Here is a 15,108-nt window from a genome sequence, read left to right as displayed (position 1 = left end):
TTGGTTCATTTTCACTGTCAGTGTCATGGCAGACTTCCAGCTCCCACACTGCAGTCACCACCAAGCTATATGGTCATAGAATTCTTAATGGCTCCTCCTTTTCTTCCTTTTGTTTTCTTTCTTACTGTTTGAGAGTTTTTCTAGGGCTATAAAACTACAAAAAGAAACCCTTCAAAAGATTTAGAAGTGTGTAGTCAGCTAACTGGAGCTCCACAGGAGAGGGCAGAGTTTCTCTCTCTGCTGGTCACTGATGTTTTCAATCACCAGTGACACCTGGTTCTTTCCAGGTAAGGCTTTAAGAGCCAGCTGTGATCTTCGGCGCCCCCCCACCCCCGCCGTGATGGCAGTTTTGCTCTCCGAGGCGTGATGCCTGATCTTTACAATTGCCATGGAGGTCCTAGGTAGTCATTAGACCGGATTACAAAGTGGCACGTAAACACACTGTAAAGGTACGCACAACACAAGTCACCCACTCTAAAGGGAATGTTGAGGATTCATTGGATTTCCCACTGAGGGTAGAATTCCATCCTTTTCATAGCAAATGCCATCTTAACGTCACCTCTAGGATTTAGACGATGTTTACAAAGAATTATCACATTTTCATTTAATCCTCACCATAATCCTGTGAAGTAGATACGATGATCTCTGTTTAACAGGAGAAACTGAGGCTAGCGAGATTTAAGTTACTTGCCTAAAGTCAGAATGTCAGTGGCAGGCTGTGGATGCAACCACAAGCCACTCCATCTTTCTCTTTGCTTTATCCAGTACTCTTCTTCCCCTCCCCTCACCCCTGCATCAGTAAAAAAGACATTCAAATTGTTCAGTAAGAACCAGAATGCCTAACCCTGAGAATATTTGACAAGAATCACCGGGGTCCTTCAGGCTCACTGGAATTGCTTTGCCTTCAAACATCCACACCAAGGCATGAATTGGATTTTCAACCGAGGCAAAGCTGTACAAATGAGTCCCAGATGTTGGGAGCTGATTGCCAGCACCCCAACTGGCCATCCGTCAAACAAAGGACTTAAGTTGGAAAATGCGCTATCTTACACATTCCCTGCAGCGGGAGATGGGAATGGGGCAGCAAACACTGACCATTTTCTTTAGCAGAGATCACCAATTCAGAATGGCGTGGGCCAAGCCATGAGTGCCATTTCTATTATGGTCTGCACACCCCAAAACAGGGGTTTTGGGGTTGCCGGGGTAGGGTACTGGCTGTTAGGGTTATATATCTAAAGTGTTTTAGGATCTTTTTTGAACACAAAGGATCACAGTGTAGACATTGAATTATGGCCACTTTTTCTTCAGTGCTTTCTCTGTCTTTCATAAGCATTCAAGGGTTTACTTCTTCATGAAGCAAACACCTGAAACTATTTCCTGGGGCCCCTGAAATCTGACAGCACTAAATATACATTTGGCTCCTTCTTAGTATTTTCCTTTCATATTGCAACTGGTGTGTGTTCAAGCGAAACTATATTCATATAGTTATGATTCCTAAACATTCACTGCATCAATATACATGAGCAAGAGTCCCTTCTTTTCTGAGAAGTCCATGGAGTCTTTTCTAAGAAAAGTAAAGCTATGACTTGCCAGGAATAAGTAAACAAGAAATTCAGAGGGTAGGGATTTGGTTTCCACTTCAGGCCTTCAAAGATCGCTGCCCTGGCACTGTTTAGCCCCCAGGGAAGGGGCAGGAGCAGCCGGTGAGACACGAGCCCAGACAGTACCTTTGGGCAGTTGAGAAAAAGACGTCCCTTTGGATGGATGGAGCCCAGTGGGAGGCGTCTCAGCTCAACCAGTAGAGTTTTGGCCAAACAGCAAATGGCACAATTTTGCATGTCGGCCCTGACCACAGGTGTTCCCTACAAGGTTCAACGGCAGCCCCACTTCCACGGGAGCCATGGAAGAGGCAGACAGGGAGGTGGAGTGGGGAAGGAGGAGAGTAATGGGAGAAAAGGGGAAAGGGATAGACACTAAGTCAGAATGAGACCCTAGAAGGAGTAAGGAGACAAAGGTGCATACTTGGATGCAAACAAAACAGGAAAAATACAATAATCATACAAGAGAAATTCCACAATATGAGCTCCTAAAAGCTCCTAGTGTTTTTTGTTTCGTTTTGTAGAGATATCATTCTATAGTAACAGACATGGCGCTGGAAATTAACTTCCAATCTGTAAAACTGGAGGCAGAAAGTCTGCCCCATCTCTCCACAGAGAATCAGCAACTTAAGAGTTGGATCTGTGCACCCAGCTCCACTTTTCTCCCCCTAGATCACCTGAGACCAACTGTGGTGTGTTTAGGAGAGTTCTTCTCTGGTAATAACTGCTGGTGTATTTATAATGGGAAGATGTGAGCATCCCTAAGGGAACTGGACCTGATGGAAGAACAAAAGAACCATGAGCAGTTTCACACTCCATCCTTCTTTGACTTAATAAGCTCCTTGCAAATAACCAACTCCTACTGTTATGTGTCAGCACGCCCAGGGACTAAAGAAAGCCTTCACTGTACAAGATGATATAGGAAAAGCATCTGCTGTGACCAGTGAAAGGCACTATTTGAGTTGGCTGTCAGTGAGAGTGCAGAAACGGCTTTTAAGGAGGACCTTCTCTGTAGCAGTGGGAGCTGTGTGTACAGCGGCACGTGGACACAGGGCACTTAGGAGCAGGTCCCACAAGGAGGCTGATGAACGGAGGGACCCGTCTGAGGGCGGGGTCTCGGAGCCGGGAGTTGGCCCTCTCAGCTCAGCTTAGCCCCTGATTCAGGACCTGAGCTGGTCTTGGTTTAATGTCACAGCAACTTCTGGCCTCAGAGGGATGCCGGTTAAATCAGTCATAAGAGAAGGGGCTTGGAGAAGGCCGTCAGTGGCTTGGAGAAGGCCGTCAGGTGATACAAGCAATGGTCTAATAACAAAGATGGAAGAAATTGCACAAGAGGTGGAGATAGTCAGAAATATAATAACATCCCCAAGAAAAAAATGAGTTTAGGCAAAAGGCAAAAAGTTAGCAGAAGGAAATGAGGGGCAGCTTGGCCAGCGAGAGAGAGAGAAAACAGAGCAAGTGGACCGCACAAAATCAATCTGAGGGCAAACCAATATTGAGGTGAACATCAAAATTTACGCAGAAAATTCCAAACCCGGGAGCTATGTATTTTTAATCAACAACGGAAAATTGTGTAAAGGTCAGAATCTTCAAGAAGAGAGTCAGTAAATAAAAAATAACCCTGTTCCTGGAAAAAAAAGAACAGAGGAAAAAGAGAGGGAGAAGCTCTAACTAATGTGATGGATCCAACAATGAGCAAATGGACAGACAGTAAGGATTTGACGGCGTTGAGTAATCTGAAGTAATCGAAAGCTATGAAAACAGATTTGAAGGCATTTATTTACATTAAGAAAATAGAGAAATGAAAAAATAATAATGAAAAATGCCCTTTATATAATTTTACTTGAAAATTTCATTTGAATTTGGTAAAAAGTTATGGTCTTACAAAGGTTGTGAACTAAATGTAAAAGCTGTAAATAAATAATATTACGATAAGAAGTGGCGTCTGAAGACAGAACTGAAAACCCATGTGTTCACCAACTCCACAGAGATGGCAGCACTGGTTCTGCCAAACTTGAACTTGCCTTTGCAAAGCTCATGTGATAGCTGGCAATTTTCACTATTTTTCCCATACTCGCTCTGAATGTAGATTAAAATCCTCCGGAAGCTCATTTTCTCCATGAATTAAAACAACAACAATACGATTATCTGTAAGGTTACTTGGGAAAGAACATCAATGCAAAGATAGGACATCATCTGAAAGATTCATTTTATTTACCAGAGCTCCAGGCAATTCTATGCGTAATCCAGAATTTGTTCACAGCTCTTCAAATTAAAATGAGGATTCTACCACCTCAACCTACAAAGCTGAGGATTCACCCAAGAATTTTTATAGGGTTTCATGCACTTCATACTTTAAAGCACAAAGTACATAATTAAGTAAATCTCAACTATAGTCATCATGCTGTACATTATATCCCTGGTACTTATTTATCTTATAACTGGAAGTTTGTACCTTTTGACCACTTTCATCCAGTTCTCAAGTTAACACTGCTGTATGGTATGTTTGAAAGTTGTTAAGAGCGTAGATCCTAAGAGTTCTCATCACAAGGGAGAAAAATTTTTTTTCTTTTCTTTTTTTTTTTTTGGTATCGTTTCTGTATGAGACGATGGCTGTTGGGTAAACCTATTGTGGTAATCATTTCACAATGTACGTAAATCAAATCATTATGCTGTATGCCTTGAACTTATACAGTAATATATGTCAGTTATATCTCAATAAAACTGAAAAAACAAGATCATGACAGTTTTTTTTTTAAAAGTAAATCTTTATTCAAAGTGAATAGTCAACAAATGGGAAATCTAATCACACCTGACTTCACCACTTAATATTAACACGGGAATCACACAAAGGAGATTCCCTCATTTGAAAAGTTCAGAGCATGATAATTAACCAACTTGATGATCAGTTATGCCAATCTCTTTTTTGGTTAAGATTACTATTAATGTTTTTAGTATTACTGTTACTATTTCACTGTTACTACTTTTTTCCAAAGGGAAAAAAAAAAGTGTTTTTCCAAAAGCAGAGTGCTGAAATTCTGAAGCAAAGGCAGTCCACCAAAATGCTGACATTTAAAGAAATAAAGAGGGAGGGACTTCGCTGGTGGTCCAGTGGTTAAGACTCCACGCTCCCAATGCAGGGGGCCTGGGTTCGATCCCTGGTCGGGGAACTAGATCCCACATGCCCCAACTAAGACCCGGCGCAGCCAAATAAATTAATTAATTAAATAAAGAAATTCTGGCGAAAGATATGTAGAAGGAAAGCAATTTGGGCTTCAACATTTTCTAAAGCAGCACTTCTCAAACTATCTGTGGTGAAGGAATCACTTTTTTTCTTTTATTTCTAATTACATTCAAACTATAAGACCTACTTTTTGATTTTTAGATTCAATAGGCATAAACTTACTCTGTCAACTTGCTACAGAAGTTTCTAAATGCTTCCTCTGAATTTCCACACTTATCACAGACCAGTAAGCGTGTGCTGTCCACAAACCACACTGGGGGTAGCCCTGGTTGAAAGTGTCATTGCTTATTCAGAACTGGAATTTTTATTTTATAGCTGTGGAATCTGAAATGCAACAAGATCCACCCAGCCCTCTACCCATAGCTCTGGAAAGTAAACACTTTAAAAGAAAGGCCTGTATCACAGAGAAAAGTGGACACCTGCAGCCCTCAACAAATCAGGGTTTTGTCGCTGTTCTGCTTATCTTCTCAAACTGATTGCAGGGCCCACTTACTTCATGGGTTTTATCAGCGATGATGATTAGTTCATGATTATGATGGGAAAAGCCTGCTTAGCACAGAGAACAGCAACAAGGCTCACAGGTGAGAGGAACTGAGGATGGACTCCCCACCCTGCCACTTCCCAGCTGTGCAGCCTTGGGCTGGTGACTTGACTCAGGACACCTCTTTCTCTATCCATCCAACAGGGGAAATGGCAGGATCTACGTCCCAGGGTTACTCTGAGGATTCAGGGAGATTCTGCATACGAAGAGCTTAGTGCAGTGAGTGATACACACTGAGTGTTCAGTAGATGTCAGCCACGTTGGCCACAAATATGGCAAATGGCGCTGCTCCTATCTGCAATGAAATGACGTCCAGCACAGCTCTTGAGGGCTGGCCAGCCTGTCCTCACTTGGAGCTATGTGGAGTCCAGAGCCCTGCAGACTCACGGATGTGTTTCAATCGCACAGTCAAGCAGAACGAGTTGAAAAGTGGTGAACACAGATCTGAGGACCTGACCCTGCCCCCAAGTCCCTATGTGGAACGACTCTCCTATCCTTCCACGAAAACCATAACCACTAACGTGTTTCCAATGTTGGCCCCAGCAACAGATCCAGATTCCACCCTTCTTAAAAGCCACCCCTACCGTCACCTCACACAGCTTTGCTTGAGCTGAAACAGAAAGGTCCTCTGACGCGACCTCAGTTTACTGTCTGACAACGTAACTGGTCTGGTTTTGACTTCTCAGGTGGGCCTTTGGGGACCCACAGAGGTGAGGTACAACCCTGGTTCTCTCTTGACAGTGCGGACCTCGAGCAGGTCACCCGACCTTCTGCTCTCAGTTCCCGTCCATGACAGGCAGGCTGTCAGTCTGCTGCCATCCTCTCTGGGAGGCGTGACAGCCCGACCACTATGGACGAGAGCAGCGGGGCAAACCGCGTAGTGAGTGTGGGGGGGTGAATATATATATATTCAGTATCTAATATACATATAGAATTCTTTAAATATATATATATATGGGGTTTTTTTTTCAAATTTTTCAGAACTTTATTATTTTGACTTTTTTTTTCACATCTTTTTTGGAGTATAATTGCTTTGCAATGGTGTGTTAGTTTCTGCTGTATAACAAAGTGAATCAGCTATATATATACATATATCTCCATATCGCTTCCCTCTTGCATCTCCCTCCCCTCCTCCCTATCCCACCCCCTAGGTTGTCACAAAGCACCGAGCTGATCTCCCTGTGCTATGCAGCTGCTTCCCACTAGATATCTATTTTACATTTGGTAGTGTATATATGTCCACGCGGCTCTCTCACTTCGTCCCAGCTTACCCTTCCCCCTCCCCATGTCCTCATATATATATATATATATATATATATATGTTTTTAAAGAATTATTCTTTTTCTCATGGTACTTCCCCCCTCACTCTACACTGTAAACGCTCTAAACACAAACCATGTATTTTTAATGTCTTAACCCACTAAGCTCCAGCTATCAGCTATCAGCATTCACCACAAAGCAATGACAAGGATTTAGGTAGCCCTCTGAATCCTTTCTAGCTCTTTGAAAGCTCATACCACAAGCCCTTGCAATTCTGAATTCAGGTGTTCTTTGTTTGTTGCTAACATCATCCGCAGGGCCTCCCCCAACTGACATCATTGGCCCATTCAGGTGGGTCCACCCTGGTGTTTCCATTCTACCCCTTGGTGTACAAGCAAAACTCTCAGGAAGACTGTCTTTGCCAGTCATTCACCATTCTTTTCCCTGATGTTTGTTCGCTTGTTTGTAAATCCTCCTCTGACCCACGTGAAAGCTGGCCTCCATACACCATTTGTCCAGCACTCAGGCCTTCCCCGTCTATCCCATCTCGACACCCTCTCCCTGACTCAGATGAAACTGTTGGTTTCCCCCCCAGCAGGGAACACTATTCTCCCAAAACACTGTCCATCAGGGACCATAGCACCTCTTATTTCTTCCTGCTTCAACTCCTTTTTCTGTTTTTTTTTTTGTTTTTAAATTTTTTATTTTATTTTATTTTTTTTTGTCTGTGTTGGGTCTTTGTTGCTGCATGCGAGCTTTCTCTAGCTGTGGTGAGCGGGGGCTACTCTTCATTGCAGTGCGCGGGCTTCTCATTGCGGTGGCTTCTCTTGTTGCAGAGCATGGGCTCTAGGTACGCGGGGTCAGTAGTTGTGGCACACGGGCTTAGTTGCTCCGTGGCATGTGGGATCTTCCTGGACCAGGGCTCAAACCCATGTCCCCTGCATTGGCAGGCGGATTCTTAACCACTGCGCCACAAGGGAAGCCCTGGGTTTTTTTGTATGAGTCAGTCAATCTGTAGAAATCTCTGGACATTTCAGTATTTCAGGAGATCAACCCCCATCTGAGGACTGAATGTTCTCTCCGGCAACGAAGCCAGGTAGTCACCCAGTGCAAGCTTGATCTCCCTCGGTGATGGGGACCTCACTGTCTCCTGGGGCAGTTTGAATTGTGAGCAAGTTCTCCTTCATTCTGAGCTGGGAGATCAGTCTCTTTTATCATGAGGTTTTATTCGGCCTTTGCCCACATACTTGGGTTTTTATACAACCATCCAAATCCCTCTTTTACATGATGGCCCAAGAGACAGCTGAGGGCTCTCTTCTCCAGACTAAACCTGCCAGGACCTGGCCTCCTAGTTCCTCACCACTTTAGTCACCCTCCTGTAGACATGCTCTAATAGCCTACCTAGGTCCCGGGATCTTCTGTGCTTGTGGCATTCTGTCATATCCTATTCCATCTGTTTATTCTCTCCTTGTGTGGCATGGACATGACCTCCCAGTAAGCTTGCTCAGTGGTCCCAGACAACACAGAAATTCATGCACACACACAGCTAACACGATGGCCTCTGTTGTCAGGTGGCCACTACACACATATTTCCTGTTACTTCCCATACATTCAAGTTGGCCCAATTGTTCATAGGACAATAAACATGGCACCAAGGTACAACCAGAACCTCAAAGCCAGTCTTCCAACAAGCCCCGTGTGCTGCCTTTATTGTGTCTTAATCCAGGATGTCAGCCTCTGTTCCTCCTCTAACTTGCTCCTTTCCTAATCAGAGCCCCTTCCTCAGATTTGTGCTTTGGATGTTACCACTGCTAAGGATAACAGGAAAAGCCAAACAACATTCCCTCTTACTGACACACCAGTTAAGTCCATAGTGAATTACCATTTGTATAGCACATACTTTATAATTTATAATCATCTTATGTTTAATCTTCAGAGCAACCCTGAGGAACAGGTATTATCCTCATTTTATAGATGAGGACACTGAGGCAGGGCTGGAACTCAAACCCAAGGGGTCTTCTGATTTCACATCTGACGCTATTTAGTCTACACCCTGCTTACTCAGAAGCTCACGAATCTTAGGTACAGAAAAAGTTTTCTAAGGTTAAGTTCCAAGTATCAAGTAAAGAATGAGTCACAGAGGAAAAACCAGAGGAATCTGGTTTCTATTTCTGGCTTTGCTATAAACTACCTCACAGTTTAACTTTCCTGGTCCTCAGTTTCCTTCTTCATAAAATAAGGAGATCAAATTAGACAATCCCTGAAGTGCCTTCCTGCTCAGCTGTCCTTTGTCTCCTGCCCTGTCTCTGCCGTGTTGCTAAAATTAGGCAGAAAACATTGCTGAAATACCTTTCTTTTTTGCTTCTCGGGGTTTTTTTTAAGTTTCTGAAATTAGCTGGATCGTTGACAACTATCCAGCTAGTCTGTCAAGAAGGAAGAAAATTGCCATCTATTTAATAGCTAAATTTTAAGCAGTTCATTTTCTGTAATGAGAAGAGATATCTGGAAACACCAGCCATGGGGCTGAACCCACAAAAGTCCTCCTCCTGGGGAGACCATCTTTAGAGCCACGTATTCTCAGAGCAGAGGTTCTCAACCCAGGCGACGTTTGGCAACATCTGGAGACATTTTGGGTTGTCACAACCGGGGAAGGTGCCACAGGAATCTGGCGAGTAGAGGCCAAGGATGTTGCTAAACATCCTATATGCACAGGACAGTCCCCCTAAACTGAGAGTTATCTGGCCCCAGATGTCAACGGGCTGAGGTTGAGAAAGCCTGTCTTAAAGAGTGAAGTCAAAGAACAGCCCCAAACTCTTCCCAGTGTTTCAGCTAAACCGGTCCACGTGAGAGGCTAACCGGGTGGGCTCACCTGAAAGAACCGAGGGTCTGGACACCTCTCTTACCTGGCGAAGAAGGACGCGGCCACCGAGGTGCCCGCGGAGGTCTCGCTGGCCACGCAGGAGGCTTGCGAGGCGGGGACGCTGCAGGCCGGAGGCTTGTCTGCATTGTAGTGATTCAGCGCCACCTCTGTCAGGCCCTCCCGGCCAGGCTCTGTCATCAGCTGGGAGATCTGGCAAGGAACACGGATATCGAGCTCATTACCTGTGGCTCACGGCATTTCCTGACTACCACCGGTAGCACCTCTGTTTTGGGGTCGGGGCCAGAGCGCGCGCGGGGCAGGGGGCGGTGAGGCTGGGAGGGGACACGTCCCCGCGTGCATTCAGTGACACGCGACATGGCCTCCTCTAAGGCCGTTTTCCTGCATGTTAGCTAGAATACCTCCTCGTTTGTATTAAATATAATGGAATACAATTATCCCCTGACACTGTAAGTTCCAGTTACTTCTGTGTCTCCCCTCCAAATGGAGGGGAAAGCAGGAGCCATTAACCACACTATTTGCAGCCCAAGACCAGACCAGTTGGACCAACTAGTGCTGGTTTCTTACTAGGAAGGCCCTAAATGCTCTCAAATAGACAAGAGGGGCAAAGATATCATTTTTTTAAGGGAGAAGTGAACCAGCTAATGAAGAACATAAGAAATTAAGCAAAACACTATTTGCGTATTGTTGTTGTTTGCTGTAGGCAGTCAGCAAAGAGATGACTTAGAGAAGCTCATAAAAATAGATATAGCCCACCATGAATTACCAATGGGTTTTTGGTTTTTTTTTCTTGGAAGGTTTAGACCATTTCAACAGACTTAATTTTCCTACTGGTTCATTAAGATAAATGGCTTCCATTTTATTGGCAATAATTGCCTTTATAATGCAAATTCTAGTGAATGGGGCTGGGTCTATTTTGCCTAAATGCACATAATATACTGTGGAGAACCATACTTCTGGGCAAAGTAAGATACTGGTATAGAAATATACTTTCGGAAAGTGCTAATCCCATGACAAATGTAATAATTATGCAGGCAAGTCTAAGTGTGCTATTTTGAAAGCCTGTTACTTTAAAACTTCACTCTACTTGCAAAAAGGAAAAACTGTCAGTTTTTTTTTTAAAAAAAGGCAACTTTAGTTTGGGGTAAAAAAAAAAAAAAAGGTCTCCAGCCGGTTCAAACCCCTTAAATGCTGAGTGGAAAATGCTTCTAATTGCCTAGAAAATACAAGTGCAATAAGGCAAAGATCAGGAACAGTTTCCCCTCTGTGCTGAACAGTCCAGAAGGCCAGTGAAAGGGTCCCATTTGTTAACCTTTGAACATAAAACATTTGTACTTTTCATTATTAGAAGAATAGCAATCGCTCTTGAGCCCCATGGACTTGAAACTTTGCTCTGCTTAAATTCATGCTCTGACTTGGAAAGCCTTGGCATTATCCAGCTGTAATTTTGCCAGTACACACTTTCTTATTCTCATTCATTCAATGCATTGTAAGGAAAGTGAACCCACATCAGAGAAATGGGAGAGGAAGCAGCAAAAGCAGCCAATGGCCTGGAGGACGTTCCCTGCGCTGGCAGGGGCTGCCTCCCAGGCAGAGGGCCCGTGTCACCTCTCTTTGGGCTTCCTCTGCAGCCCGTGGGGTGTGGGCTCCCCTCAACCGGCTACCACTCGCCCGGAGGAGTGCGGCATGCTGGAGGGGACGGCTGAAACAACCGGGGACCTGGCCGTGGGCACGCACACTGTGGTCACCATGAAATGGCATTTATGAAGCACCGGTGGTACATGATGCCATCTTGGACAGTGTCCCAAAACAAACCTCACCGTGAATTCCCTCCATCCCACAGCTCTCCACGCCAGAATGGGGTCTCAGGAGCGACGTGGGGCAGACCCTACAGCCCTTAAGGGATCTGAGGAGCTTCGCTTCCTTGATCATCCTTGTGACAAAACTAACACCTACTCCAACCCTGTGTTCCCTAGCCGACTCCCCCCCCCCCCCCCCCCCCCGCCTTGGAAGCAGACCACCTACTCAGCAGCACTCACTCTCCCCTGGTTCCGAATCTTATTTCAGGGCAGTGGCCTTTCTTACCAGCGGGCAGCCTCCCCACACTTCAAAAGCAAGTCTCTCTAAGAAGGGCCTGCTTTTTTGCTGCTAGCTATAATGAAGGCTCTGTCCTGTAAGAATCTGCCCGGAAGACTTGGCTTCTCCAAAGGGCGAGGGGATGAGCTCGCCGAGAACCCCAAGGCCCTCTGCAGTCACGCAGCGGCCCCTACCCTTGGTTCCCAGGCCTGGTGGGCAGCACGTGAGATGTGCTAAGATGTGGGTGAGATGGGGCTAAGGGGTGTGCTGTCGTGGTCGGTTCCCCCCAGGGCCCTCACGGCAGTCCTGCAGAAGCTGGATTCTAAGAGACCGAGGGTCAGAAACCTGGGGCTGCTTCCCCAGGGGAAAACAGCTAGTGAGCAGGGGCCAAGACTGGACCCCGATTTGTTGGATTCTGTGACATTTTCACTCTGCCCTCCCCCCCCCAGTCCAACCCCCATTCCCGCTTTAACTGCCCCCTCAAGGCGGCTCTAGCGGCCCCCTCCCCACAATCCACTGTAAGAGAAAACGCCCAAGCGGCAGGAATTCCCGGAAACCTTAGCTTCACTGCACAATCTGCAATCAAGAGCCTTCTTTGTAGAGGGCTATGGTTTACCTCTGCTTTTCAGACTGTCCTGACTTAATTTTTTCTCTCACGATACTGTGAAAGCTACAAGACTCTTCGTGGGAAAATTCAAAAAGCCTCAATCTCTTCATCTAACACATCTGAAAAGGGTAAAGTTCTGGGGGAAAGGATTAGTTATCTTGATTATGTGTGTACGTCATAGTCTAGAAGCAGCAGCTGAAAACTTGCCAGGGGGTCCCAATCACTAACTTTGGGGGGACTAGATTTTCACCACAGGATTTCGTTTGCTTTAGTTCTGATTAAAACCTGCTGCTAGCTCTCCATCTCGGTTACACTGGATGGTTTCACTAAAGCAACAAGTATCTGTGACTTTCAAAACACCACATCACATCCCGAGGGTGGTGGTCCATGAAACACGGGATGGCAGTAAAGGAACCAGGCACAGGGAGCGGGGGGCGCCTGTGTGTTTGCACACGCGTGTGCTTCTCCACGTGGGGTCTTCAGTGCGCACGGGAGCTGCCTCTCACAGACCTCACAGATAAAGCCGCTCACTCCGTTGTCATCCTAGGCGAGATTCATGTCTTTCAACCACATTTCCATTTTTGCACTGATACCTCCATATGAGGAGCCATATACTTGTTCACAAAGAAATCTCGAATCTTAAATTCAGTTATGATCTTGACCACAGAATCAAGACAAAAAAGATGTTTGGCTGTTATCAACCAAGGTTGCTTTCACAGGGCAAATCACAATCTATAAGCCACTGACCTTTAACTTCCCCACTGATGGGAAGGACTCTGAGAGCTTCCAGAGTGTGACAGCTTGGGGGCTCATCTTAAATGGCATTATTGACCCAGAAAGCCACCTCCCTTGGACTCTGCCGAGGCAGCAGGGAACACCAACAGTATCCATTTCCTGTGCAGAGACATCTAAGGACAGCAAATGCATCCCACTCAGTCTTTATATTTAATGGCATTATGACCCCAAATCCCAGAAAATAACACATAAAGCATTTTCTGCTAGGCAATTTGTATCTCACTATTTTGGGATATCTCCTTTATTGTTATTACTACTTACACTGTTACTTAATATTTTTATATGTTTTGCAAACAGTGGTGCTCAATAAATATTTTTGATGTGTGTTAGCACAAACCAACTCACAGTTATCCTGAAAAAGACTGGACACAGGTCAACCCTTGGCATTGTCTATGCTGTCAGTGGTTGCACTCTTAGGGAATGAGGACAGCAGAATACAATTTCAAAAAGCCTATGTAGAATATAAACGAGGTAAGCGAATCTGCAAAGGACAAGATCAACAAATGCATCCCCAAACCAAAGATAAGTAGTTACAGCTGACCCTGCAGACCCTGCATTTCAGTCGTAGGGTAACAGAAAGCTGGTGGCGGTACACAGAACAGCATCTTCCTCTAGTAATCGCACTGCGCTGAGATAGGCCCCCATTAACTTATTTGGTTTTTGCTCCTATCAGAGTGTAGGGGGGAGAGAAAATTTTCCATCCTTTTCTGTATATGAGCCTTCGCTTGCACTGCAGGAATATGTGTCAGTCCCCACTTGAGTCACTTCTGGGGCTGGCTCTAACAGCATCTGGCCAGGGGCCCCCTTCCCCACCTCCCCTGAAGGATCCCCCTGGGGAGCAGCTGCCCTTTGTGACCCAGGGACGGAGCAGCACAGAGGATTCTTGGAACAGCCATGGGCGCATGTCTCTTACTTCTGTACCCCTCCTTCTGGGGACCAAAATGCTTCATTTTATGAGCTATGTTCATCTGATCCTGGCAGGCAGAGAAACAAGAGGAATGCCCCGCTCAGGAGGGAAGTACTGGGACGTCTCCGAAGCCAGAATGATCTCCTCTCCTGCAGTGTCTGTGCTGGCCTCAGCCTTCCCTAAGTTGTTCCACTGCACTCTTTTCGTGTCAGTGCTTTCTGCCCCTGAGCGACTGGGCAAACTTGATCTCATTTCAACTTTAATCTCACCCTGCCTGTCCGTTCTCCACCTGGAAACCAGACCTACCCAGAACTGAAGTGATGCATTGCAAAGGTGGCTCCAGAGCCGTGCGCAGTGGTAGTAAGCACCTTTCCTGAGCAGGATTTGTAAAAGGGGCAGAGCTCACATTGCAACACAGGTGCTTAGAAGTCTCAGCAGACATTGCAGCAAGTTAACTACTGCTGGCTCTTTTTGCCTGAAGAAAAGCTACTGAAAACTAGAGCAATAAAATGGATTTTCCACTAATCTCATCTAAAGATATTTTAACAAAAACAAAACAAAACAAACAAAACAAAAAACCAGAAGGTCAAATATTGTATGATTCCATTTATATGAGGCACCTGGGGTAGTTAGATTCATAGAGACAGAAGGCAGAATGGCGGTTGCCATAGGCCTGGGGAGGAAGACACGGGGAGTTACTGTTTAACGGGTACATAGTTTCAGTTTGGGAAGATGGGAAAGTTCTGGAGATGGATGGTGGTGATGGTTGCACAACACATGAATGTACTTAATGCTACAGAACTAATGGTAAATTAAAAATGGTTAAAATGGTAAATTTTATATAGTACATTTTACCACAATTAAAAAAAAACAAAACAAAACTTAGAATAAAGAGCACCAGGAGACTGCTGACTAAAGGGACAGCCCAAGATCCGCTCACTGAAAGGACTAAGAGAAAAGCACTTGGATAGAAACCAGAGCTGTAAGGACGGTGCTCCTCTTATTTTAAAATGCGGCCCCGTAATCATGATAACAACTCCAGGGTCAAAGTCAATTATCTGGTTGTATCTGAAAGTTCAGAGCTCCTAATGCAATACCTGGCACATAATAGGTGCTCTAAATATTTCTAGAGTTGCTTGAATAAGTAGCTCAAGGGTTGGAAATTGTTCTGGTGCACAGGCCACTCTCCTGGAACAAAGCAG

At 45.2% G+C, this 15,108-nt stretch overlaps 1 protein-coding gene across 1 annotated transcript in view; it reads right to left on the bottom strand.

Annotated features, from left to right (window-relative positions):
* The window catches only part of KIF26B (kinesin family member 26B), a 479,220-nt gene that overhangs the window by 246,959 nt on the left and 217,153 nt on the right, over nt 1-15,108 (bottom strand). The window contains exon 4 of the mRNA XM_068538512.1: nt 9,547-9,713. Coding sequence (XP_068394613.1) covers nt 9,547-9,713 — 167 coding nt within the window. The remainder of the gene's footprint in view (nt 1-9,546; nt 9,714-15,108) is intronic.

This window comes from Eschrichtius robustus, chromosome 3 (genome assembly GCF_028021215.1).
Source record: "Eschrichtius robustus isolate mEscRob2 chromosome 3, mEscRob2.pri, whole genome shotgun sequence".
Classification (NCBI taxonomy): Eukaryota; Metazoa; Chordata; class Mammalia; order Artiodactyla; family Eschrichtiidae; genus Eschrichtius; species Eschrichtius robustus.
This window is presented reverse-complemented; position numbering and strand designations above follow the sequence as displayed.